At 47.4% G+C, this 27089-nt stretch overlaps 1 protein-coding gene across 16 annotated transcripts in view; it reads left to right on the forward strand.

Moving 5' to 3' along the window:
* ST3GAL5 (ST3 beta-galactoside alpha-2,3-sialyltransferase 5) overlaps positions 1-26373 on the forward strand; it is a 77363-nt gene extending 50990 nt beyond the window's left edge. For 8 of the 16 annotated variants that reach the window (XM_072861942.1, XM_072861944.1, XM_072861940.1 and 5 more), the window contains 4 exons: positions 8189-8250; positions 10290-10331; positions 17414-17610; positions 22678-25290. In XM_072861942.1, the coding sequence (XP_072718043.1) occupies positions 8189-8250; positions 10290-10331; positions 17414-17610; positions 22678-22748 (372 nt within the window). In that variant the 3' untranslated portion in view covers positions 22749-25290. The other 8 variants (XM_072861938.1, XM_072861939.1, XM_072861948.1 and 5 more) reach the window with 8 other exon arrangements.
* Positions 26374-27089: the final 716 nt, after the last annotated feature.

The following is a 27089-nucleotide window of genomic DNA, read 5'->3' on the forward strand; positions in this document are numbered from 1 at the left end:
ACCAGAGCTTTCTTATGGCATGAGGAGGAGAAAAAATTATATAATGAATATATATAATTTTTGGAGCACCTACAATTTCCCTCAAGTAGATGTTATTACTTAGTCATATGTTGGTATTGAGGCTGGCGGGAAGTGTTCAGAGCTCCTCGGGAAAGCTGGGCTCGCCCCTTTCAGCTGCCATAAATCCCCAATTTGTATGCATGAACAAGGCAGTGAGCTGCAGCTATCTCTGCCCACCTCCTTGCCCATCCTTGGCTTTGCAGCACGTGGGGTGAAAAGGCTCCCTGGGGAGCCCTGCAGCAGGCATGGCATCGTGGGAGACTCCATCTGTGCAGGCTGGACCTCATAAACCTGTTTAAAGCCCTGAGGATGCCAGTGTGCTCCTCCTTCCGAGGGGGAAACTCAGACCTGAGCGAGGGGCAGTGATGTTTCAGGGGGTTGCATCCCTTCAGCTAGCACTGTCCATGCTGGGGGTGAGATAGGGCAGCAGCCTGCAAGGCTGCACGAGCTGCCGGCACCATGGCCGTGCCCAGTGTGGCTTTGTGTCAGGGCTGTGCTGGGGCTTTCCTTTCTCTCTCAGTGCAAAGGGAAGGAGCTCTCTGTTCCACGTTAGGGCTTTGTTTCACTTCCACCTTTGACTGTGGAAGGCTGGGGGCATGATGTGGTGGTGGCAACCACTGATGGCAGGATGTGTTATCTTAGTGGCTCTTGACAGCAGGAAAGGTAAGTCTTACTAGTTTTCTCCATCTGGTCTTCCGGATAGATCAGGCCATTTCCTTACCTCTTTCCATAGGATGAGCAGTCTAGTCCTACCTCTTACTTGTCAAGGGGGTGGATTCCAATTGCACCTGAACTTTGCAGAAGACCTGCACTAGCTCTGTGGAGCAGGAACCATGGTTCCTCGTCAGCACGTTTTGCAGTAGAGTCCTGGTGGGCACCAGCACAAAACAGGTCACAAAAATGGCCAAACTCATGCAAAAAGTTATAGTGGGCTTTTTTCTCTTAGCTGCATTTCCAAAAATGGACACTTTGATGGGAGATTGGGGCAGCTTAGGTCAAATCTAACATTTATAGCTATATCTCTGTATTTGCCTACATGTCTAGCATAGTGGTACCTACACATTCATAAGAACATGGGATGTGGGACTAGGAAGGATCACCTGGATGCATGCTGTGACCCTTTGTGTTTCAGGCAGCAGTGACATACAGCCACCCCATGTCCACCCCACATCTTCATTAATTTAGTCAGATCCATCTGACAGAAAAGCGCTTTGTTGTCTTGTAGTCCTTATTGGAAGGCTGTTCCAGGCAAGAGCTTCTCAGAGGGTTGTCTTCTCTCTCTAATTTCTCGCCTAATTTATTCCTGGCCTCTTCATGCCTGTTTGTTCCTGTGCCAACATTGTCTTTTAGCTTCAATAGCTCAACTGCCTCCCTGGTGCTTGCCCCTGATGTATTTATAGACAGCAACCGTGTCTCCTCTCAGCTTTCTTTCTGTGGCCTAAATGAGCTTTTTTAGGAGATGATTACCTAGGGAGTAGATATGTGTAGACACATCTCAGCTGGCCTGACAGTGGCTGGTGCCCGTGGCAGCTCCAGGGTGTTGGGGCAGAGAGGGCTGTGCAGTCCCAACAAAGAGCTGCAGGGCAACCTGGGCAGCCGATGTCCCTGCCAGCACATCCTAGGTGGCAGCACATGAGTGTGATGATGCCCAAGAGGTTGAATCCATGTGACATTGTGTGGTGCAGTCATGCTGCCTTTGTGCTACATCCAAAAGGAAACCAAGAAATTGGTAACAACTAAGGAAGGAGCTGTGCCGATGCTTCAGGAACCATGCACAACCCATTGGTGAGAGACTCCAAAGTCAATCGTTTTACTTTTTCCCTAAGAAGTTTAAGAAGTGGTGCAGGCATGAGACCAAACCATGACATTTCCATTCAGAGATGCCTCTTCCTACCATAAGTCACTCAGCTGGAGAGGTGGTGCACTCTCTACCTCTGGATGGCTTTTAAAAAAATATACTGAGGCCTGTCCCACTCTCTCCAGCCATCATAGAGCATGTGGATGGAAGAAGAGGCACAAACTGTGGGAGTGAGAGGTTGCTGCCCATCTTTGACTTCTTCTGGTGTCTACACACAGGTCTCCAAACTGGGTGTGAAGGGATGCAGAGCATGGCTTTGCCATGGATGCGTTAGGTGACCCTGCGGCAGCTATTCCACCTCTCTTTGCTTTCTTGTCATCTCTTTGGCTTGTAACCCCCCTGGGGACCACATGGACCCAGCACACAACCCGGAGCACGGCAGAAGACCCCGCTTTTGGGGTTTCCAGGAACTTCTCCAGCAATGCCGGCCATCGCTTCCTGCATTGTTTATTGTTCCCCTCCGCCTCTGACCCAGCTGTTCACATTGCGGAATTTGCAAGGGTTTACAGTATTCCACGGGAAGGAAGTATAGCTACATTTTAGCTTATATTTATGTGGTTCTCATCCTCCACCTATGCTTAGGGCTTCTGCGAGCTCTGTCATCACTCAGCAGAAAGGAAGGAAACAATGAGTCCTTGCCTGAAAGCGATTTTTCTTTTGCAGAAACTTTTGATGAAAACAAAAGTCTTTTCAGGTCTGTCAAAACAGAACTGAAAATGTTGCAGCTGAAAGTGGCAGCGGTAATTTTCTTTTCCCATCCTGGTTTGTTTCTGCCACCTGATTGCCCGTCCTGATGTCTCCTTTTTGGCTGAAAACTGTTCTTGCAGTGCGTTTGTGGAGATGCTTTGGCTGTGCGTCCTGACCCTGGAAACCCCAAGAGAAAACTACAGCTCCCAGAAAGCACTGCGATACGTATTTTAGGTATGATGGTTTGCTTGTGGTCAAAAAATTTCTGTGACAAAAATGACATTTTCTGGGGAAAGCTTAGTTTTAACCTTTAATACTGATGGACATGTGGCCATACATAGACAAGATAATCCACCCTGGTTATGTGCACCTGGCCCTTATTGTCATGTTGTAAGAGTATTGGATGCAACCACTTTGCATATGATGTGCTGCTTTGAGCCTTGTCTGTACCCTGACACAAAGGCAATAACTGTACATGCTTTATTTCAGGAGATATTGGAGATTTGAGGTGCTCAGACACAACTGGTGAGGTCGTCAGACACAACTCTAAGAAATATCACAGTGAGGACCAGCTATAGAAAGAGCTTGCATCCAGTGCAGGGTTTTTATTAAGTAAAAGTACTTGGAGAAGATGATTTCCCCTTTTCATCTGTCTCTCTTGTCTCTTCCTTTGATAGCCAGTCCCGATATCACCACCCATTTCTTGACCAAATGAGAAGTCTTCAGTTCTGCCTTTCATGCCCTGACCAGGTTAGCAAACTTCTTTCTCATTGACAAATTCTGCGAGATTCCCATTTTTCTCCCCTTTGGCAGCAGAACAAACTCCAGAAAAGTTTCAGCATGTGGAGGAAGGGCAGGGACTGACAGAGACCAGCAGAGCAGAGCCAAACCCCAGTGGTATGGAAGCTGGTGTGGGGTAAGAGGGATGAACTCTCCTGCTCCAGCACGGTGGCATCAACCTGGGGCCAAGCCACAGCACTTTAACCCATTAGCACCAGCCAGTTGAGGGACCCAGACTGAAGTAAAACGATCCCATTTTCCACATGGGGCTCAGCAGGGTCAGATGTTTGTCACAGGGATGTGGGACAAGATGGTTTGGTCCATTCCAGTAGCCAGCAAGGGTCTGGGGACACACATCGGTGTGCGTGATCCTGCAGATGTGAGCTGCAAACAGCCGCGGTGCTGGGCCCCGCTGCGACGTGCCCATTGCGGTGCTGTGACCCATGGGGTTGTGCGGTGTCACAGCTGTCACAAAAGCACGTGGCATCAGCTGGGGAAGGGCCGAGCATTGTGTCCCGCTGGAGCCGCGTGAGGGTTTCCAGGCAGAAAGCAGTCTGTCAAATTGCTGTGCTTACTTTCTCCTGACCTGTGTGATCGAGAGCAAATTGCCCAGGCCAAAAAAAAAACCCAAAAAAGGAAGAGGGACTGAGGTTGTAGCCTTCTTGCTTGCAAGAGGGGCTGGAAAACTGCATTTGAGGAAGGACTTGGTCCTTCCCATTGCGCAGCTGCCTGTGCTCACTCAGATTTTCAGTGTCTGCAAGTATGTGCTAGAGGGAGTTGACCATCGCATTTTTGTCAGCTCCCTCCTCAAAGGCAGAACTTGACGTCCTGCTTCTCTTTTTCTCTTATTTGTCTCCCCCCGCTCCCCTTTTCCTCTGTCCACATGACAGTCATAAAAATATAATGGAAACAATATGGGAATAGTCCTGGTTAGAGCAGCTTCCTTCTGGATTGGAAGCGTGCGCAGAAGCCAGGGAGGCTGCAAGATCCCTTTGGAAAGTCACCAAGGGTGGGTTATGGCATCCGTGTTTCCAGAACCGGTGCTGCAGTAGGACCATACTGGCAGAGCAGGGCCGGTTGGGGACCAGGCACTGGGCATCGCACTGGTGGGATAGGAAAACCCAAGATGAGGTTATTATATTTGATTGGTTTTTGTACTGAAAGGCTCTTTGGGGCAAGGCTGTGCAACCATCAGAGGGTGCTAAAGGCATCCTGAATCCTCTCCTCTTTCCATCCTGGCCGCGGGACTTGCAGGTCCCTTGCCGGGCAGGAGCTGCTGTGGGTGTGCTTGTTGGCTGTAGCCTACTGGTGGCTGTTTGCGGCCAGGAAGGACAATATGCTGATTGCAGAATCCGGTTTAATTACTCACAGCACATGCCATTAAAAGAAATTGGCTTGGCTTTCTCAGGAGCAACACGTCTGAACTGACTCACCTTCATAAAACTTGGCTCACATGCTAATTAGATGGCTTGGCTTAAAAAGATTGAGCCCCTATTCTACTACCAGCTTGCAGGACCCAGTGTTATTTAAAGATCCTAGGTTTCCTTATATAAGAGTTCAATTGTTTCTTCAAGAGAAAAAAAAAAAGACCCAAAAAAGAAAAGAAAAAAGAAAAAACCCAACCCACACTTTAAACAGAATATAAATTTATACATCATTGAGTTCTTAATTTTCATGGAATTTCTCTCCCCCTCACAGACAGAAGTTGTATATACAGGATTTTAGTATTTCCTCTCCGGCTCCAGCCCCAATTTGAAGGACTGTAAAAGTTTGAACCGATTCCAATAGCGCGCGGTTTGCATGGTCTCTGCTACGCTGCAGAGTCAAAACAGCCCACACAGTAACAGACATGCAGTAAATCTTGGGAGAAGTGTTTCCTTTCTTCACACACACACACACACACACAGAGGATTGAAATTAAATTATAGTTTTAAAATAAGACTGAAATTTGCAGGCAGAAGATAAAAAAGCAAGCAATGCTCCTCGCAGCGAGGAACCCGGCATGTTTTGAAGCACTATCAGGTTTCACCGAGCTCGGAGCTGCTGATAACGTGTTTAGCATGTTCTACAATCAGACTAGTTTGCAAACAGGAACTTATTATTAGTGAATAATCATAACAGTTAATTGTCTTTGGAGAGAGATTGAGGGTCCCCTCGCACTGCACTTTTTGCCTATCCCATGTACTTTTTCACAAATCTTGTGAAGAACAGAATGTAAAACTGCAGATCATCAAATTAGCCTTTAATAATACTGCAAGACCTGCGTGCACTGCAAATACACAAAATCCTTCATTCTCCTCTGCTTTTTCTCTCTCCTACATATTATAAACAAAGGAAGAGAGCAGCAGGCTGTGTGCCAAATCTACCCATGTTTTCTTTTTATCTTTCCTTCCATCACGCTTTTGCCTAATTATATCACGGTGCCTGTAGGAGAGGGGCTGTATCATCAGATATTTGCAAAATGCTCAGCAGCGGCAGCAACGATTGTCGCACCCAAATCAGTCCACGGGGCTTTGCTGGCTGAGTGCGAGGCACATTTTAATAACAGAGCAGCGTTGGGTCGGTGTTTTCCCAGCGATGCTTGTATTGACCCCGCAGCGTGCATCTGGACTGAACGCCGTGAGCCAGGACAGATCTGTCCTCCTCTGTAAAGGAGGTTGAGTTGTGATTTTGGAGACGAGAGCAGCCTGTTTTGTGGGAACCGCGGCTGTTTGCCATGCAGAAGTGAACCCAGAGACTGGATGTAAAGCCTTTCATTTCTCTCCCAGGCAAAGAAAGGCTGTGAAAAGGACCCAGCTGAGAGATACACATGAGAGTTGGGGAAGAGAGATTGGACTGGGGAAGGGGGGAACAAGGAGAGGTAGCAAGAAAACAGAGGGCAGCAAGAAGGTAAAGCCAAGGGAAGCCAAACACAGCCCAGGAGCCCAAGACACACCGAGACACTTAAACGTTTCCCACTCTGGGCTTTGGTGGTTGAATTTTGCCTTGAAATAGGTTTCATGATCGGGTGGAAAATCCATGGGGATTTTCACTCACTCCCTCCCCGCTGGGCATCGACGTTTGTATTTCAAGGGTATTTCAAGGGGTAGCTCAAGTCCTGCTTTCCCCACGGTAGCGTGGAGTGGTTTCTTGCTTACAGGTGTTCAACTGCCCGGCAAACCTCAAAAGCCAGAGCAGCTGGGCTGTGGAGGTTGGAGATTCACCCTCTGCCACAGAGTATTAAAAGTGCCTTTGGTTCATGTATTTCTGGAGCACGTGGAGAATTAGCCAGGGGAAGGGAGCACGTGAGGCATAGAAAGCATCTTCACCTTGCATGGGAGGTGTGCACCTCTGCTTGAAGTTGCCTAGGTAAAGTCTGTGCTATCCACAATTTCAAAGCCTGGTTTCCAGTGCCTTTACTAGCAGAGTTTGAGTTTGGGCTTGTAGCTGAGCACAGTTCAAGCCTACATCCCTGTAAATTCAGATAGAGCAGGCTAGAGGGTTGGTGCAAGTCAGTGAAATACTAGTGGAATGTGTCCCTGACCGGGGATTTCAGTAGCGTGCACACTCTGAAGCAGCCTGTTGCACAAGTCTGTCTCAAGTCACATTGCCTGTGGTTTTTAACTGGTAACCAGCTCAAAGTCCAGGGATCTTTCCAAGTACCCTGGATATGTTTTGTACCATCTTTGGTCCTTTCCCTTTCCTCAGCAGCCTCTCTGCCATCCAGTTATTACCTGAATCACTTGGTCAACCAAATTTGACAAAGGCAAAGTGATTGTTTTTTAATGGTTTTGTGCAAACTGATGGGAGGGAGAGGAGGGACGTGGATTATACCCCTGGGGAGATGCTGTGCTGGCAGTGCCACAACCCCTTTGCTGCTGGGCAGCTCATAGGGCAGCACTGGCTGCAGCATGTGCCTCATCTTTCCCAGCATGGGACAGTGTGGGCATCTTGTAGGGGAACGATCTTCAGGAAAACAGGCTTCACCGTGTCTACCACCCCAATTTATTAATCTGTAAAGTTCAAAATCCATCATTTCAGTACATCTTAAAATATATCTGTTTGGGGGTTGTTTTGCTTTTTTATGTCCTCTTTTGAATAGCCCTTTGACAGTGCTGGAGAAAGACTCCGAAAGGGGCTTTTCTCAAATTGCTGGTGTATAACCCTAGATGTGGCTCCACTCTAAGAGCAGGTTACCTAATATAGTGCTACAGTTGGCTACACGACACATGACAGTATAAAGCAGCCTGTATTTAATAATCCCTATTTTGGGTGTTTGGAGAAACATCTTCTCTAACCCCACTGGAGCTGGTGCATGGGAGGGATGAGCCTACACCAACACACCTGAACTTTTACTGTTGCATCCAGCTTGCTGTCAGTAGCTTACCCAAAAACTTTAGATTGCAAATGCCATAATCATTGGAAAAACACTGGCCTGATTTTTTTCCCCTAGTTCATTCACATATTCATTAGTGAAAATGCTTTCACATCTGACGGCTCAATATAGTCTGGTTTCCATGCACCCAGCAGCTCTGAGAGTCCCAGTGGATATGTAATTGTCCGAGCCATTTTGGGTCACCAAACAGACAGGTTATTTCAGTCACTGCACATTAAACTTCTGGGAGCCTCTGAACTGAGGGTTTGCTGTCACATAAAACTGATGTGGGATGGGCTTGGGAGCCAGGATTTGGTAGTACTTCATCAGAGCACTTGCAAGTAAGGGCACCAGAGCCTTTAGGGGCTTCAGGACAGCTGGGAACCTGAACGGTGGGGAAAATAAGTCCCTTCACTAATGAGACAACTGTATTTTTGTTTCCTATTCAGAATGATGTCCATAAGACATTGCCTGGGGCCAGAAGCTCTCAGCTACCACATGGACAATACAAGTAAGGAGGGCTCTGTTATTCAAGGTCCATTTAAAAATACTTTGATGGCTCACAGGGAAGGACAAATTAGCTTAATCTTGCCAGCTCTTAGTGGTTTTGTTGGGTTTTTTTGTCCCAGGAGGCTTCAGTGCTCATCCAAAGGTATGAGCTGGGCACCCTGGGGAGTGGTTTGGGCAAGTCACTCACTCCTCAGAGGAGTGCTGGGTGGCAGCTGGGGACTTACCTTCTAGAAAGAGTCTTTTGCCTATTAGACCCCTCTAACTGACCTACCCTAGCTGAAGTGCAGCATCATCGACTCTCATTTCGCCTCCTTTTGAGTTAAATTGAGATACAGGCTGGGCTGCTGGTGCAATGAGTTTCACTATTACAGATCTTGTCATAAACTGCCACCTGAAGATGCAAAATGTCTTTTTGTGCCAGAAACACGGGCTTCTCATCGCTAGGGGAGATTTCTTCTAGTTGCTTTTAAGCAGAGGTCTCCTAGCCTCCAAATAAGCAAACCACCAAAGGTGGCATCTCATACCCACTGAAAACTAGTGGTTTGGAGAAAGATCTTTTATTGGGATGAGAAGCTGAGCTGTGAGAAACAGATTTTTGTTTGTTTGTTTTTGTGTCTTAGTTACAGAACAAAACATTTGTAAAAAATTTAGGTTTTGCTCCAACCAAGCTTAAAATTTTTAGCTTTCTTTCAATAACCCAAGAAATTAAAAAACCTTCTTGTGTTGAGCCAAATGCTCTTTTGGTTTAAAGCAAAACATTTTATTTTCAGGCCTTTGTCCAAAAAGCAAAGAACCAGATAGCCGTGTGGAAGTGGTAGCTGCCTTATATCCAAAGGCCCATCTCTTTGGACATTTACCCACAGTGAAGGAAACTTAGATGCAATTTCCTCCCCCACCGTTGGAAGGTCCAGCTTCAAAACCTAAACTCTAAGGCAATCAATCCCACCGCAAAGCTATATGATATTCAGCAGAGGATGTTCGTCAAATCTACTTCTTAGAGCTTTGTATGATGAAGTCCTAAAAATCCTTTCTGCTACAGAAGGAGAGATGATGGCTTTCTCTGTCTAGCCTATAGAATAGGTTTCCCAATATTCATGTTTATGTATGAACAGTTTAATAGTGTCAGTAAGAGAAAATGAAAAATCCCACCAGAGGTCTATTACAGGGTGACTAAGATGGCACATTGCAGCCCGTATCTAGACTGGGAGTATATTTTGCCCAGAGCTCAGCAAACCATGATGCTTCCCACATTTCTGCAGGTGTTTTTGCGTCTCCTACAGGTCACCTTCTCCTGGGGGGTATCTGAAGCTGGGTGCTGCCATCCCCAGCAGTAGGAGGTTGTGCACGGTCCCCGGCTGGCCCACGGGACAGCACGTTTCTCCTGCGGAGCTGACCTCAATAAGACAACCCACTGGGCTTTGGTAATGCTTAATTGTGTAGCTCTCTCCTGTGGTCTGGTGGTTTGCAGCAGGAAGATGGGAGATGTTCAGATCGCCCCAGGAAAAGGAGGAAATTGAAGCAGGGTCCCTCGTAGTCTAAGTGAATGTACTAACCATGAAGCTATTAGATAAAAGAAAGGGGTGTTGATGTGTGTAAGGGAGAAACAATCATAACTGCATTTTTGGGTAAATTTACTCTCCACTGAAAATAAATAGTCTGGCCTTCTCTGCTAAGAAGTCACGGTCTCCCATTCAAATCTTTGGGTTCTCTGTTCACAAAATGACCTTTAATTGTGTTAAAGACTGCAAATCTCTGTTTCGGGGAGAGCAGTAGCCAGAATGGAATGGCTCCTTACGTAAAGCCGAGAGACATGAATAGTTCAAGGCAGCTGCAGGGATTAATGCTTTGCAGGGCGGCTCTTTGTCTTGGGCCATGGAAAGGACTGGTATTTGGCACTCTGTTTTGTTGCATATTTTATGGTCTGGAAGAGGTCTTAACATCTTTTATAATGCAGTCACTCCACAATGGCTCTCTTCAGCAGTGCTGAGAGCTCATTGGTAGGGCTGAATGAAAAAATGCGCTATTTTTCTTTTTGTATAGGTGTATGGGATGGGATGCTCTCCACCAAGGAATTCTTTCCAGGTAAGGTTAAAAGACTTGCTTCTATGATCTGAGATTTCAAAGGTCATGAGATTTGGGGTGGAATTGTGAGTTTTGGCAAAATGACACATGTTTTTGGTTTGGTTTCTGCTTTCAGAATGGGAACATGCCGATGTAGTGAGCCATTGGCACAGGGCACTGGGGTCTGAGACCATGACCAATGCTCTGTGATGCCAGACGTGGGGATACAAAGACTATCCTCAGTAGACATCAGCTCAAGACATTCAGCAGTAGGATCTCTCACTTGTGGTAAAAGAGATGACCTTGAGCCTTGTAGGATGATTTGACCTCTGAGGCCAGCTGCTATTGTATGCTCTAAGCCAGTGCATACAATTGCTGCATTTTAGGCAAAGAGAAGACATCTTGGTCATATGTCCTACCTGCAGAAACTTGCTACTGTACCAGTTATCATCCCAAATTTCCTTCATGCTGCTTTTTTCTTGCAGTTTATTCCTTCTTTCTAGCATATATTTGCTTTCCACTTGTTTATTACAATGGCATTTCTCTCTTTTGTCTCAACCTTTGCTTCCTAAAAACTTGTAGCATGTCTGGCCACTGCTCTTGTTGAGCTGGAGGGATAAATCAGATGCATCCTCCTTCTAGGCTGTAGGAAATCTGTAGGGTTGTGGTCCCATTTTGAAAATTGCATGGACGGGAAATACACATTCTGTGAGATCATCCACCATGATATCTGTTGGGAGGAACTAGAGATGCCATGAGCCATGCTCAGCTCACCCAAACCCTGTCTGACAGGAAAAGGAATTCCTGTGTAATAAAAATTAAGATAATTGCCTATGAAGAAATGTTTCATTGTGGAGGGTATTTTCATACACATTAGTGGACAGGAAGTCAAATTCAGAGAACATAAGATCAAGCCCTGGGAGAGGCGACTTTGTTTTTCTTTAAATTACCATTTTGGGTTTTTTTCACAGATGCTGTTGGGTTCTGGGATAGGTCCCCACTTACTTTCCTGGGGAAAGTTTAAAAGTCCTAAAAACTGTGGGAGCTCTGAGCAAAGGGAATGTCACTGTTCTCTCCACCTCTTCCACATCTATTGAGGAAACTATTCCATATATATTGAGGAAGAAAACAGCTTTTTTCTTCCAGCATCTCAAAGTGCAAAGCCAAGTAGCTCACCTTGCCCCATCTGACCCCCCAGTCAGGAGAGCAGCACCTGGCAGGGCCAGACCTGCTCATCTCTGGATGTGAGGATACCAAGAAGATGGAATTTAAAGGATTCACAGCTAGCTGTAGAGAAGTATCTGATCCTCACCCTTTACCTGTTCTGATCCTGCCTGAACAAACTTCAGGTCAAGAGATGATGAAAGTAAAGTGTGATTTTCTTGTTAAAGAAAGGGAAAATTAAGAAAGAGAAAAAGGCTAGAGGAATGAGAACTATTATACATGGAAGATTTTGGGGCTTTTGTGGCTGGGGTAAGGGCAGTTGGGTGGAGGATGAGGACAGTGCTGTGCAGAAGACCCTGTTTTGCTCTTAGTCTTCCACTTCTCTACAAATACATGTAAGCTCAGGACTACTGGGGTTAGATTCATAGTAAAGCTTGCTAGGAGAGGTGGTGGGAGATGGACTAAAGGGGAAAAGAAAGTATGAGAAGACACCTTCAAAATATTCAGAATGAGGAGAGATGCTCTTGCTGGTGTTGGCCATGGACTTGGAAGACCTTGGCTCTGTCCTGGAGTCAACCATAAGCCATAAATTGACAACTGTGAGGTGCACAGGTTTCAGCTCATACGTTTACTTTGCAGTTGTAACAGCTAGGAGCATGTACTGTCTGTTTGAGTTTTATACACCAGTTTGTTTGAGCTGTCAGCTCAAACGCTAAGCCCATCACTGTGTTCATTTGTGAGTGCCTGTACATCTCCATAGACTTCCAGTGTGGTGCTGGCCACATCATTTCTTCACAGTGGTTCAGGGAAGCTAGAAGTCTGTATGAGATAAGAGAACCCTTTGACTGAATCCCTTGAGTGTTAGGGAGCCTGCTCTATCCGTTTGATGTACCACATGAAATACATTAGGTCTCCATCTGGTAAATAATTCCTGTCTTTCCACAAAAGGGATCTAAGAAGGAGATAAGCAGGGCACCTTTGACCAAAAAACATCTTCTCATCTACTTTGGGTCTGCTGAAGGCCAGCACTGGCATATTAAGAGCAAAGATTTGCAAGCAAAGATTCCCCGTTTCTGTCTGCAGGAGAAGGGCAGTGATTGTTCAGTCAAACAGCACCTCACGGTTGGGATTCACGTAGGATTTGCAGAAGCCTGGACCTGAGCTTCCAGGCAACATACTGCTGACAACTGGGATTCCCAAACACTCGGACTCATGGAGATTTTGAACTCCGCTTATTTTATGCAGTACTCCAAGGGGCCTTCGAAAGAATATGTTTCACCACTCTGTCCTCCCAGAGAGACCTCATGTCAGTTTGATACAAGGGGCCTTGGACCGAAGTGCTGTCTGAGCAGCAGTGATTGCCTATCTGCTCATCTCTTTCAGCTGCACTGTCCAGAGAATGTTTTTTTTCTCTTTGTCTCCTACTTACTATTACCTCTTCCCATTTGTCCTTGATTTTATCAGTTGAGAATGTGCCTATGTGTTGTCTACAATGGATTTTTGAATGAGTGCCTTTTGGCCAGCTGGTGCTGTTGGCACTTTGGTGCAGACTGGTGAGAAGAAAGGAGAAGGGATTGAATTCAGGGCTCCAAAAAATGAAACCACCTCATTTTTCATCCCTTTGATTAACTCACTGGTTTATTTGCCTGGAACAATGACAAATGACGCCACCAGCTGATGCTATCACATTTGGCAGAGTCAGCCTAGTTTTGAACTTGGCAATTAAAACTCTACATGGGACAGATTTATGGTAATGTTTCACAAACTCTTGGGGAAAAAATGTCTTTGACAGCTACAAGCTAAGTGGGAATCTGAAAGGTTCTTAACAGCAAGAACAAATAGTTCCTTTATGTCCTATCTATTTATTCTGAGCTACTAATATCCACTAATGCTACTCACGATCATGATTGTAGGGTGTCCGTGTTTTATTCTCATTGGTTTTTTGTCTGTTTTACTGTCAGTCTAATCCTGTTCTTATTTACACCAGTATAAATTGGGAGCACTTCCACGGAAATTAACTGTGCTAGCTTTACGGTAGTACAGGCTCCAGAGAGGCTTAAAATGCCTCATCCAAGCAGCTGAGGGCAGGTGGTTGCTTGTTGAAGGAGAAATCTCACCTTCACTTAAAATCTGCTTTTTGTCTTCATGGCTCTTAGGAGAGTCTCTCTGAATACAGAAGGCTCAAACCAAGAAAGCAAATTAAACTTCCAAATATATTCTTCCCTTCTTGTTATTATTACCTGGGACGTGGCTGGGAAGGTCTCATAGTTGTTGAGCTTTCAGGTTAGATACTACTGAATGTCAGGGCTTTGCAAGGAAGTGACCCCATGCCATGCTTGTTGCATCCATTAATGTCAACAACAGTTTTGTGTGCAGAGACGCTCTGCATGTGGGATGGACCCAAACCTATTCCCATCCTGAATCACATATCTGATGTGTTTTACAGCCAGTGGAGTGGAACAGATGCCTCCAACTCCCCTGAACTATTTGAAATGCCACATTAGGGGGCCATGAGTCCCACCTAGTATCCTAAAGTCCAGTTTAATCCCCGTCATGGCTATAGCAAGTGTGATCAAACTTCAACCCTGCAAGCTCTATACCCAAATCCTTGTGTACCTGCAAGCCACAGCACACAACCCACGTCCGGGAAAATGGGAGAGGAGGAAATCTCCAGGAGGATCATAGAATCATAGAATCATTAAGGTTGGAAAAGACCTCTAGGATCATCTAGTCCAACTGTCAACCCAACACCTCCATGCCTACTAAACCATGTCCTGAAGTGCCACATATACACGTTTTTTTAACTCCTCCAGGGATGGTGACTCCACCACCTCTCTGGGCAGCCTGTTCCAATGCTTGACCACCCTTTCAGTAAAGAAATTTTTCCTAATATCCAATCTAAACCTCTTCTGACGCAACTTGAGGCCATTTCCTCTTGTCCTGTCGCTAGTTACTGGGGAGAAGAGACCGACACCCACCTCTCTACAACCTCCTTTCAGGTAGCTGTAGAGAGCGATAAGGTCTCCCCTCAGCCTCCGCTTCTGCAGACTAAACAACCCCAGGTCCCTCAGCCGCTCCCCATCAGACTTGTTCTCCAGACCCTTCACCAGCTTCGTTGCCCTTCTCTGGACATGCTCCAGCACCTCAATGTCTCTCTTGTAGTGAGGGGCCCAAAACTGAACACAGTATTCGAGGTGCGGCCTCACCAGTGCCGAGTACAGAGGGACGATCACTTCCCTAGTCCTGCTGGCCACACTATTGCTGATACAAGCCAGGATGCTGTTGGCTTTCTTGGCCACCTGGGCTCACTGCTGGCTCATGTTCAGCTGGCTGTCAACCAACACCCCCAGGTACTTTTCCTCTGGGCAGCTTTCCAGCCACTCTTCCCCAAGCCTGTAGCGTTGCATGGGGTTGTTGTGATCGAAGGGCAGGACCCGGCATTTGGTCTTGTTAAACCTCATACAAGTGACCTCGGCCCATCGATCCAGCCTGTCCAGGTCCCTCTGTAGAGCCTTCCTACCCTCAAGCAGATTGACACTCCTGCCCGATTTGGTGTCATCTGCAAACTTACTGAGGGCGCACTCAATCCCCTCATCCAGATCATTGATAAAGATATCAATGACTGGCCCCAAAACTGAGCCCTGGGGAACACCACTTGTGACCATCCGCCAACCGGATTTAACTCCATTCACCACCACTCTTTGGGCTCGGCCATCCAGCCAGTTCTTAACCCAGTGAAGAGTACACCCGCCTAAGCCATGAGCCACCAGCTTCTCTAGGAGAATGCTGTGGGAGACAGTGTCAAAGGCTTTACTAAAGTCCAGGTAGATAACATCCACAGCCTTTCCCTCATCCACTAGGTGGGTCACCTGGTCATAGAAGGAGATCAGGTTGGTCAAGCAGGACCTGCCTTTCATGAACCCATGCTGGCTGGGCCTGATCCCCTGGTTGGCCGGCACATGCCTGTTGAGCACACTCAAGATGAACCGCTCCATAATTTTTCCCTGTACCAAGGTCAGGCTGACAGGTCTGTAGTTCCCTGGATCGTCCTTCCAGCCCTTCTTGTAGATGAGCGTCACACTGGCAAGCCTCCAGTCATCTGGGACCTTCCCTGTTAACCAGGACTGCTGATAAATGATGGAAAGTGACTTGGCAAGCTCCTCCACCAGCTCCCTCAGTACTCTTGGGTGGCCCCATAGACTTGTGAGTGTCCAGGTGGCATAGCAGGTTGTTAACTGCTTCCTCCTCGATTATGGGGGGTTTATTCTTCTCGCCGTCCCTGTCTTCCTGCTCAGGGGGCTGAATTCCCTGGGGATAACTGGTCTGACTATTAAAGACTGAGGCAAAGAAGGCATTAAGTACCTCAGCCTTTTCCTCCTCCTTGGCGGCAATGTTCCCCCACACATCCAATAAAGGAGGGAGATTCTCCTTGGCTCTCTTTTTGTTGTTAATATATTTGTAAAAACACTTTTTATTATCTCTTACAACAGCGGACAGATTGAGTTCTAGCTGGGCTTTTGCCCAGCGAAGGGTTATCAAGCATTGGAACAGGCTGCCCAGGCAAGTGGTTGAGTCACCATCCCTGGAGGTATTTAAAAGACGTTTGGAGGAGGTGCTTAGGGACATGGTGTAGTGGTGGTCTTGGTAGTGTTACATTTATGGTTGGACTCGATGATCTTAAAGGTCTTTTCCAACCTATATGATTCTGTGATTCTGTGATTTTCTTGCCTGCCCAGGCACAGAGGAGTGGCGAGTTGTTTAGAGAAGCTCCAGGCGTGTCTCACAGAAGGGTAGAGGGTTCCCATGAGGCCCTGTAAGATGGGAGCCAGAAGACCATGGGGACATTTTCTTGCCTGCCCAGGCACAGAGGAGTGGGGGGGTTGTTGTGTTCAGATCCACTTTGCTGGGAAACAGCTCTAATAAAAGCAGGGTCGTGATCACCCGTGCCTGCCGGTGTGTGGCATGCTGTACACCCAGGAGGAGGGTGAGTCAGTAACAACACACCTGGTCCTCCAGAGGAGATGCAGGTAGACCTAAAGGGCCCTGCCTTTGCCTTGAAGTCTAAACTCATGGATTACACACAAAGCCACCAAAATGAGTGGTTGCGTTGTAAGTCCGTCTTGTACAATGCAATGCACTCATCTACCCCTCCCCTGCCACAGCACTGTTAGTAATTCATTCTGCACATCTGCTAATGCTCCTTGTCTCTCTCCGCTGCCCATGGCTTTTGTTTAGATGTTAATACCGTGTGTGCTGCCTTTTATCTGGAGATGAAGATGGATTGCTGTGTCAGGCTGGACTTAAATTCATTTTGCTGTTAAAAATTTGTAATTATATTGAAAGGTTGTATGAAGTCCAAGACCTCTGTGGGCTACTGTGGTTAATTAGCTGCTACAGATATTGTGCATTCAATCAAATCATACTCACTGCATTAAATTAAGTTATTAAACATTTGAAATAGTTGAGATATTAGCAATGCTTGATCGCTGGAAGGTCACCCACTTCGTTACTCATCTAGGCCAAGTGCTGTATGTTGGGCAATTTAAGTGCAAATGGATTTGCAGGTTGAAGAGCCCTCTGAGAAGGCATTTGCTAACGGTTGGCAGATTTGCACAGACACTGAGAATGTAGTGAGAGGCCGAGGCTGGGACCTTCATGAAAGCAATGAGTTCCTCATGCAAGTCAGGTCTGTCCCTGCTTACAGGCTCCACCAAGCAACCAGCGTTCATTAGGGACCTATTGAAAAGGTCCTGTTTGCCTGTTTGAAGGAAGGGAGAGGAATTGCTCCAAATAAATTCAGATGGGAGTGAAGAGATAGCTGTGGATGATGATATGAAATTAGAATTGGGTAGGGAACTACTACATATAAATGGAAATAGATGCCTTTGTGCTGCTGCTCTGGAAAATGTTGGCTTTTGTCCTTGTCCTTCTTTTCCAAGGGCCTTGTCTCTCACACTGTCCTTCGTGCCAGGAGGCCCAGGTAGGTCCCGTGTCCAGTCCTGGCCATTGCCATGTGCTGGATGGGCGACTCATGCTGAGCTACTCCATACTGCTACAGCCAAATCTACACCATACTGCGATGTGCTGGGATCCTACATACCAGAAACAACCACGGGAAGACTCTCTACCAACACAGGTCAGCTAGACCTGGCAGGTAGCTTGCGGGGTGGAGACGATACTGCGCTGGTGGTGATATATTCCCCAGCTGCAACCTCTCCTCATTTTCTTAATCTGCTTTTGTCCTGCTACACCACTGAAAGCATTGCTGATCCATGGCAAAGGAGCTGCATACGCTCTTCCAAGTAACTCCAATTCCTCTCCCACTGTCCTGGTTAAACCCCAGCCAGCAACTAAGCACCACACAGCTGCTCGCTCACTCCCCCACAGTGGGATGGGGGAGAGAATCAGAAGGGTAAAAGTGAGAAAACTCATGGGTTGAAATAAAGATAGTTTAATAAGTAAAGCAAAAGCCGCGCATGCAAGCAAAGCAAAGCAAGGAATTCACTCACTCCTTCCCATGGGCAGGCAGGTGTTCAGCCACCGCCAGGAAAGCAGGGCTCCATCACGCGTAACGGTTACTTGGGAAGACAAACGCCATCACTCCGAACATCCCCCCTCCTTCCTTCTTCTCCCCCCAGCTTCATATGCTGAGCATGACGTCATATGGTATGGAATAGCCCTTTGGTCAGTTGGGGTCAGCTGTCCCAGCCGTGTCCCCTCCCCACTCCAGCCTACTCGCTGGTGGGGTGGGGTGAGGAGCAGAAAAGGCCTTGACTGTGTGTAAGCGCTGCTCAGCAGTAACTACAACATCCCTGTATTATCAACACTGTTTTCAGCACAAATCCAAAACACAGCCCCATACTAGCTGCTATGAAGAAAATTAACTCTATCCCAGCCAAAACCAGCACACCCACACACGCTGGCCGCCCAGTTTGTCTATCTGGTGTTTGGGTCTCTGCTCCCTCCTGTGCATCAGCCATCCCTGCTGGCAGGCAGCTCATTGCTGGGAGGAAAGAACAGCTTTGGAGATGCTAATGGCCATTTCACATGCAATCAAAAGCCTTGTGGCCATAGACAGGGAAGACATCTCTTGAAGGTGCATCTGGTGGCACAGGCAGGCAGAAGAAAGTCCCCAAGCTGTGGGCCAGGCTCTGTCCAGTTTGTTTGAAGGCATCATGTGATGTGGCTGAGACAACCGGTGTGGTAGCTAACACAGATGCCATCATTTTAGAGATGGGGAAACCGAGGCAGAAGGTTACACAAGGTGACAGACAACAGAAATCTTCTCTTTTCAGGAAACAAACCCAAAACTTTTCCATCACTCAAAGTCCACTTCAGTGCTTTACTGGGGGTATTAAAGACAGCCCCCGGCCCCTCTCTGCAGGGATGATGCTGCAGCACGGGGTCCATATTTCAAAGCAATGCAACAGATCCTCCCTCCTTAGCAGGTCCCACCTGCTGCCTCCATATCCCTGGGTGAGGGAGGCAGCAGTGAATATTCAATTCTCCAAGAAAACCACAGTGCACTGTATTGTGCCCCTGGTTCTTATTCCAGGTGCTCCCCAGAAATCGATATTGCTATCTGCTCCTCTGCAGGAACGTGGCATGCTTGTCTTCATTGATCTTTCTTTTGAAAAAATACAGAGGAGAAGAGGTTATTGTTTCTCTCTCTGCTGGACATGTGCTATCTCCCAGACCCACAGCCTGCAGCTGGTTTTCTTTGTCAAATGATTTTGGCTTAGCTGCCGTGATAATCACACAGCTGGGCAGTGGGAAATCCCGCCCAGTAGCTGACGCCTGCCTAATCGCTGCTGGTTGTGTTTGGAGACTCCAGGACCTGCTGTAATAACACCGCCACTTAATTAGTCTTTTCCTGAGTAACGGCTTTGGAAAGCAAAGGAATTGTAGCTTCCTAGATCCTCTTAACTATGTGAGTACACGATGGGTGAAGACAGTCCTGATAAAGAACAACAGAGGGAGATTATGTAGCTGGATGTGAAAACCTTGGCCCTGCCTCAGTTTCCCCTTCTTGGGTTTCTCACTATCTGGTGTCGAGACAATCCAAATAACACCCACTCCTGGGGCATGGTTTATTATAAGGACATTACAGTTCAAATATCAGAATAAATCTATATATTTCCTTTTCTGCCAGGGCTGTCTGGCATGTCAACCACCTCTCCATTTGTGGAGTTTTCATCACAAGCAGCCCCAGCTCACCTTCCAGGCTAACTGCTCCACTAAAGGGCCTCTAAAAGCAGCTTGTGCTGGTATTTTAGCTTGTTTCTAGGTTTGTATTAATGACAGAGTGCCTCTTCTGTATTTGGAGGGTTCAGATGCATGACTTACCAGCCCCTCAGCCTACCAGCAACCTACCAGCCCCTCAGACCCCCCTCCTTATCCCTGACTTGTTCCCAACTCCTGACAGATACCTTCGTCCTCATAACCAGCCCCTGACCTGCCTCCTCCTCACCCACCTGTTCCTTATTCCTTCCCTTCTCCAACCCGCCCCAAATCCATCTTTTCCTGTCATCAGTTCTTGTCTTGGTTGATCCCTCCAAACATCCTGCTCAATGTCCTCCAAGTTGGTATTTTTGCTGCGTGGCAATCCCATTTTTGCCTAAATTTGAGACTCTTCACCTCCCCTCTCCCTCCTGGCATACTCTTCCACTTGCCACTGACATTGCCCTCCCTGTGTTTGCCTTTCTTCTCCTGGCCTTCCTCACAGAAGTCCTAGCTCTGGCAGCGTCATCAAATACCTAGTTCAGTGCCTCAACCAAAGAAAACATCCAAACAGACCTTGAAAGCAAGAAAAGAGGATATTTCCAGGAAAAAAGCAGCCATAAGATGGCTCTACTTCATTCTAAAGGCTCCAAGATCTCTTAGTTTTAACTGAGCAAAGAATGGCTCTTTCAATGGCCATTTAATGGGAGACTGGTTGGAAGACTGAAAGTCAAAACCCGGTCCAAATTCACATTCACAGAACTTCAGGAAGTTGAGATTTGTTATTGTAGTTTGGATCTGTGTTGTAAAAGTGCAGTCTAAACTCTGGCACTCAGACTCCAGTCCAAATTTCCCTCACTTCTGTGCAGTTTCTGGTTTCAGCACTGGGTCAGATCAAAGTTATCCCTGGAGACAGGGTGCAAACACCTCCTCAGTTCTGAGTTGGGTTTGCTCCGCTCTTCAGCTCCATCTCTGAGTTCAATGCTTGGGGTAGAAAAGTATTAAAGTTCTTCATTTTCTTTTTAGTCACTAGTATTGTGTTTGTGTTAGAAGTCCATAATATTTAATTCTTCCTGTACATTTTTGATCTCCACTGTTGCTGTGCCAAACCTTGAATATTAATGCAGACTGTATCAGCCATGTACTTCGTGGAGCTTATGGTGGACGCAGGGCCAGCAGCTCTAACGAACCTGTGGGTAAATGCTGTTTGGATGCTTTGGAAGACAGGTACCAGCACCTTCATCTCCCAGAACCATGGGCACAAATGTGGTCCATGTGGTCCTAGTATAAGATCTACTGAATTTAGACTCCAGATATTTATTTTCTTTTGCTATTTGTCTTAATTTCCACAGAGATAGTTGGTATTTCATAGAAAAAGCTGAAGCCATTCCCACCTCAGAGCTGTTTGCCCCTGGGCAGGTCAGCATGGCTGCTCCACAGCTGTAAAGCATGGCCACATGGTGGTCAAAACCAGACCATGGTCACAGCCCTGAGTCCCGTGGGTAAGAAAAGTGAGCTGGGGAGAGGAGATAAAAGTGAGGGTGTGATAGTCCCTCCAAGGATCTGCTTACAGAGCCGGATGAAATTATTCATTCAAGACATTCTTCTTGTGGAAAATGCCTTAAAAAAAAAAAAAAATCTGTGGGAAATGTCCAATTTCAACAACAATTTTGGGGTTTTCATTGAGAAAGAAAAAGCTTGAAAAATGTGCAGTTTTTTTGGCGAAGGAAAGCTAAGGAGTTTGGCGAAAACCCAAAACAAAACCAAAACCCAGAAACCCCAAATTGTTTTGGTTTGTGGCCAAAATGTTTCCAGTTTTTGATTGCCAGAAACCAAACATTTTTCATTTTTTTCTTTTTCAATGAAAATCCCCGAACTTCTGCAGAAAAAAGTTAAGATAAGCTTTTGTTTTCACCGATTGTCTTTCATAGGAACAGAAACAATTTCTGGCGTTACCTTTTTCCTCTGTGGATGGATGCATGTGTGAGCGTGGGACTGCGATGGCTCTTTTGTGAGCTTCCTTTGTCTGTCAACCTGAGCTGCAGCATTTTCTCTTTCTGGCTTAGCTCTTCCAGCCCTGGCTGCCTGCCCATCGCTGGCTGTCCATGGGCAGGTTTGAGAGTCCCCTGCAAAATACTTTGGCCCTTCAGCTTCCAGAGATGTCAGTAGCATTTGAGGATGGCAAACACATTGTGGCAGTAGCTGGACATCATGCAGGATCTGGCCCTCAATAAAACTACCTTCATCTTGGCAGGGAAGTCTGGATTATGCAACACCTCTTGGCTTATTAATTGTGATTTTCCAGCCTTGCTTCCCACCCACTGTGCCTGGGATTACACCTGTCTTAGTGTGCGTGTTCTGCATTGCTGTGTTCCAGCTTGGATACACTCCCTTAAAAACAATTACTTCATGTGGCAGGTCTAGTTAACACCCCTTCACAGCTCTCAAGCTGCCTCTGACCCTGCAGATGCTAAGTGTTAGCACTTGTGCTCTAGCTGCTGTAATTCTCATTACCTCAGTGTAGACAAGACCTGTTTGCACCTTGAAAGCTTTAAAATCTTTTAGGGCGATCAGTTATGGAGGGTTTGATGGTGGTGGTGGTGGTTGGGTTTTTTCTTCCCAACGATGTGGAGTGCCAGTATCTGCCAATTACTTCACTGGAGCTATGTGAGATGGGCACCCGCGGAAGCTCAGCCAACTTTTTGCCCTTTACCACCCCACTGAAGTCATCTCCAAATATAAAGCCAGGCCCTTGTGGATTTTCTTCTCAGTTTCAGATGTGAAGGTGATCAGTTTTTGACTGAGTGTTGCAGAGATCTTTGGAGAACAGTACACATTCAGCTTGGAGATGAAGAGCTAAATTCAGACCATTTGTGTTCTTGGCATGATGCTTGTCCTCATCGGCTCTGTGTTTGCTTTAGAAGTCAGACTAGCTGGCATGCCCTGGCTGCTGGCTAACATGGATTAATTCTGCCTTCTTCAGGCTTCAAGGAAGCAGATTGTAGAGGGGCTTTCATCACAAGAGGAATTAAAGAAGCTAGCAAGGTATCTTAACCCGAACCACGTCACCTATGGCTTTCAATCAGGAAGGAGGACAGATGAGATTAACCTCAAAAACCCCTTGACTTCCTTGCGGAGACTGTAAACCACAGTGCCAAGTGAGAGAGGAATGCAGGAAGAGGATCATTTTTATGTGGACATGCAAGGAACTGGACTTAGACCACCAAGCCCATTCCACATTGGCCACCGAACAGTCATCAGAGGGTGTTGACTTCTGACCACTACTGTTTTTGTTAACAGGGAAAATAAAACCATATGTTGCCTAAGTAGATGCACAAAACTTTTCTCCAAATCCCTGCAGAAAAACTGTCAGCAGCAAAAGTATTTACTTTGGTAATGCAGCTGGGCTTAATCCCAGCCCCATTGTGTTTGTGCATGCCTTTTCACCACTGAGCTCAATAACATGCTGTTTGCGAAGAGGGTGAATGAATGCATGCAGTATGATTTCGGTTATTAGGCCTATCGGTTACAGCCCGAGACAAAAGGCTGGAGTCAACAATGGTAGCACTACATAGGCACTGCTCATGCTTCGAGTTAGGCTAAATGGAAATCTTAGTCATCAGTCACGTCAACTAGCCATCAGCTTGAGGTAGGCCAGCAGGACTTGGCCTGGCAGCGCGGATCCTCAGCTGGCTTAAATCAGCGTAAATCCAGTGTAGTCCAAGGAGCCACAGCTGAGGATTCTGGCGCCTACTGTCTATTTGTGAGTTTAGTGGTTGCTGAATGCTTAATTCACTGGGCTGCAGGCTCCCGCAGCTGAGCAATGGATGTGCTCGCAGCCTGCTCCTTCCTGGCTCGGGGAACAGCAAACCCTGGTGGGGTCCCTGGCTGGTATCTCTGCAGGTACCAGCCTTCACCTGAGGGTTGGGGTCCTGGGCAACTGCTCCTCCTCTCCCTCCTGCTGTCCCAGGGAAAGTGGTGTCTCCACATGGAACAAGCTGGTTGAGACATTGCAAGGACTGTGGGCAAGAGCAGTAGTTGGGTGAAAAGGCTAGTGTATAGGGGTTGGGTGCTTGTGTTAAGTAGATTTATAATTTGAGGGGGTTCAGGCAGTGAATTGATGATGGTGATGGTAATGGGGAATGCACTACAGCTCTGACCTCAGGTTAGGTACTCTATGACACACTCTCCATGGAGGACATATCCAGGAATGAGCTGCCTCCTTGTGTGATAAGATGACATGCAAGGAATATGTTGCATGTGTTTCTGCAGGGCTTTGGCTTGTGCATGCATTTAAAATGGTGCCATCACTGAGTTTTTGAAGCTGTCTGTGACTTCGGTACAGCTGATATCATAGAACCATAGAACCATAGTTTGGTTGGAAGGGACCTTTAAAGGTCATCTAGTCCAACCCCCCTGCAATGAGCAGGGACATCTTCAGCTAGGTCAGGTTGCTCAGGGCCCCGTCCAGCCTGACCTTGAATGTTTCCAGGGATGGGGCATCTACCACCTCTCTGGGCAACCTGTGCCAGTGCCTCATCACCCTCATTGTAAAAAATTTCTTCCTTCTATCTAGTCTGAATCTACCTTCTTTTAGTTTAAAACCATTACCACTTGTCTTATCACAACAGGCCCTACTAAAAAGTCTGTCCCCACCTTTCTTATAAGCCCCTTTAAGTACTGGAAGGCTGCTATAAGGTCTCCCCACAGCCTTCTCTTCTCCAGGCTACACAACTCCAACTCTCTCAGACTTTCTTCATAGGAGAGGTGTTCCATCCCTCTGATCATTTTTGTGGCCCTCCTCTGGACCCGCTCCAACAGGTCCATGTCTTTCCCGTGCTGAGGACCCCAGAGCTGGACGCAGTACTCCAGGTGAGGTCTCACCAGAGCAGAGTAGAGGGGGAGAATCACCTCCCTCGACCTGCTGGCCACACTGCTTTTAATGCAGCCCAGGGTACAGTTGGCCTTCTGGGCTGCGGGCGCACATTGTCGGCTCATGTCCACATTTTCATCCACCCCAGTATCCCCAAGTCCTTCTCTGCAGGGCTGCTCTCAATCCCTTCATCCCCCAGCCAGTATTGATACTGGGGGTTGCCCCAACCCAGGTGCAGGACCTGAATATGGGTCTGAATGCAGTGCCATAGGAAGATCCCCAAATGAAACAAACTTGTCCATGTGCTGGTATGGTATGAACGCAGCCCAGAGCAGGAGTATGTCTTTGTTTCAGGCTTTGCTGGGATAACAGGGTTCTTTTCTTGGATACATCAGTTCTGACATTCCCTTCCTTGAGCAGGAGACAAAGGAAAAAAGCAACTGAACTGCCCCACAGGTGACGACAGGATGGGTGTAGAAAAAAATGGGTGAAAGTTACATGAAAGGTGAGGAAAGAACTGAAAGATTTGGGATGAACAGAGGTTTTCCATGCAAGGCATGGAGCTGGGCAGGTATGGTGTTGGAAGCTATGTGTAATTTGAGGGAATGGGGCAGGGAACAGCAAGATAGGTGACCATCTGTGTCAGCATTTGTGTGAGACACCTGAGATGGGAAAGCTCACAAGAGAACAGATTTTGTGCCTAATCTGACTGGTTTGCATCTTCCCCAGGGCCTGCTTCAAACCCTCAGCATTCATAATCCTCAAACATGGAGTTACTCTGCATCTGGATTTTGACGTGGCCGAGTCCAGAGTAGAAAGGCAAAGGCAGGCGCCCCGGATGCTGTCACTGCAAACATCTGTAAGTGAGGGTGAGACCCACAGCAGCAGGTCCACGCCTGGTGCTGTATTGGGTTTGCATGGCAAGGTTTAGGTAGCAGATGGTAACAAGGGTGGCTTCTGTGAGAAGCTGCTAGAAGCTTCCCCTGTGTCCGATAGAGCCAATGCCAGCTGGCTCCAAGACAGACCTGCCACTGGCCAAGGCTGAGCCCATCAGCGATGGTGGTAGCACCTCTGGGATAACGTATTTAAGAGCAGGGGAAAAAAAAACTGTGCAATTGCAGCCGGAGAGAGGAGTGAGAATATGTGAGAGAAACAACTCTGCAGACACCAAGGGCAGTGAAGAAGGAGGGGGAGGAGGTGCTCCAGGCGCCGGAGCAGAGATTCCCCTGCAGCCCCTGGTGCAGACCATGGTGAGGCAGGCTGTCCCCCTGCAGCCCATGGAGGTCCACGGTGGAGCAGATATCCACCTGCAGCCCATGGAGGACCCCACGCCAGAGCAGGTGGGTGCCCGAAGGAGGCTGTGACCCCATGGGAAGCTCGCGCTGGAGCAGGCTCCTGGCAGGACCTGTGGACCCGTGGAGAGAGGAGCCCATGCTGGAGCAGGTTAGTGTCAGGACTTGTGACCCCGTGGGGGACCCACGCTGGAGCAGTCTGTTCCTGAAGGACTGCACCCCGTGGAAGGGACCTGCGCTGGAGCAGTTTGTGAAGAACTGCAGCCCCTGGGAAGGACTCACGTTGGAGAAGTTCATGGAGGACTGTCTCCCGTGGGAGGGACCCCACGCTGGAGCAGGGGAAGAGTGTGAGGAGTCCTCCCCTGAGGAGGAAGGAGCAGCAGAGACAACGTGTGATGAACTGACCGCAACCCCCATTCCCCGTCCCCTGCGCTGCTGGAGGGGAGGAGGTAGAGAACTCGGGAGCAAAGTTAAGCCCAAGAAGAAAGGAGGGGTGGGGGGAAGGTGTTTTAAGATTTCATTTTTATTTTTCATTATCCTACTCTGATTTTAATTGGTAATAAAATTAAACTAATTTCCCTGAGTCTGTTTTGCCCATGATGGTAACTGCTGAGTGATCTCCCTGTTCTTATCTCGACGCACAAGCCTTTCGTTATATTTTTTCTCCCCTGTCCAGCTGAGGAGGGGAGTGATAGAGTGGCTTGGGTGGGCACCGGGCGTCCAGCCAGGGTCAACCCACCACAGGCGCTGACCCTGTTTTGGTGGCAGTGCATGCAGGACATAGGACCTCTCCCAGAGGCAGCGTGCTGTCAGCGTGCCCTGGTCCCCATTGTGCTAGGCTGGTGACAGGGCACGGTGCACACCCTCATTACAAACTTACCAAAGGGCTGCTTTACAAAGTGAAAAGCTGCTAAAATTCCAGTTAGGAAAGTGGGGAAAAGCCACCTGTCCTCACCGTCACCAGAAGAGCCACAGTATTTCAGTACGGTTAAAATGGAGAGTCCTTTCTCACACAGCTTCAGCTGGAGGTGTGGAAGCCATTCAGCTCCCATAAAAAGCTGTTTTGATGGACTCTCCTTGTGTTGGAAATACCACGTGGAGATGAATTTCTAGCAAACGGCGTTGTGCTTTGGGTCTGAGGAACTCTGACCGTGGTTTGGCTCAATGCAAATTAACTTATTCCCAAACTTTGGAAATAAGTGAGGAAAGGTAATTTTGGGCCCCAAGAGG

Source organism: Ciconia boyciana, chromosome 5 (assembly GCF_034638445.1).
Source record: "Ciconia boyciana chromosome 5, ASM3463844v1, whole genome shotgun sequence".
Classification (NCBI taxonomy): domain Eukaryota; kingdom Metazoa; phylum Chordata; class Aves; order Ciconiiformes; family Ciconiidae; genus Ciconia; species Ciconia boyciana.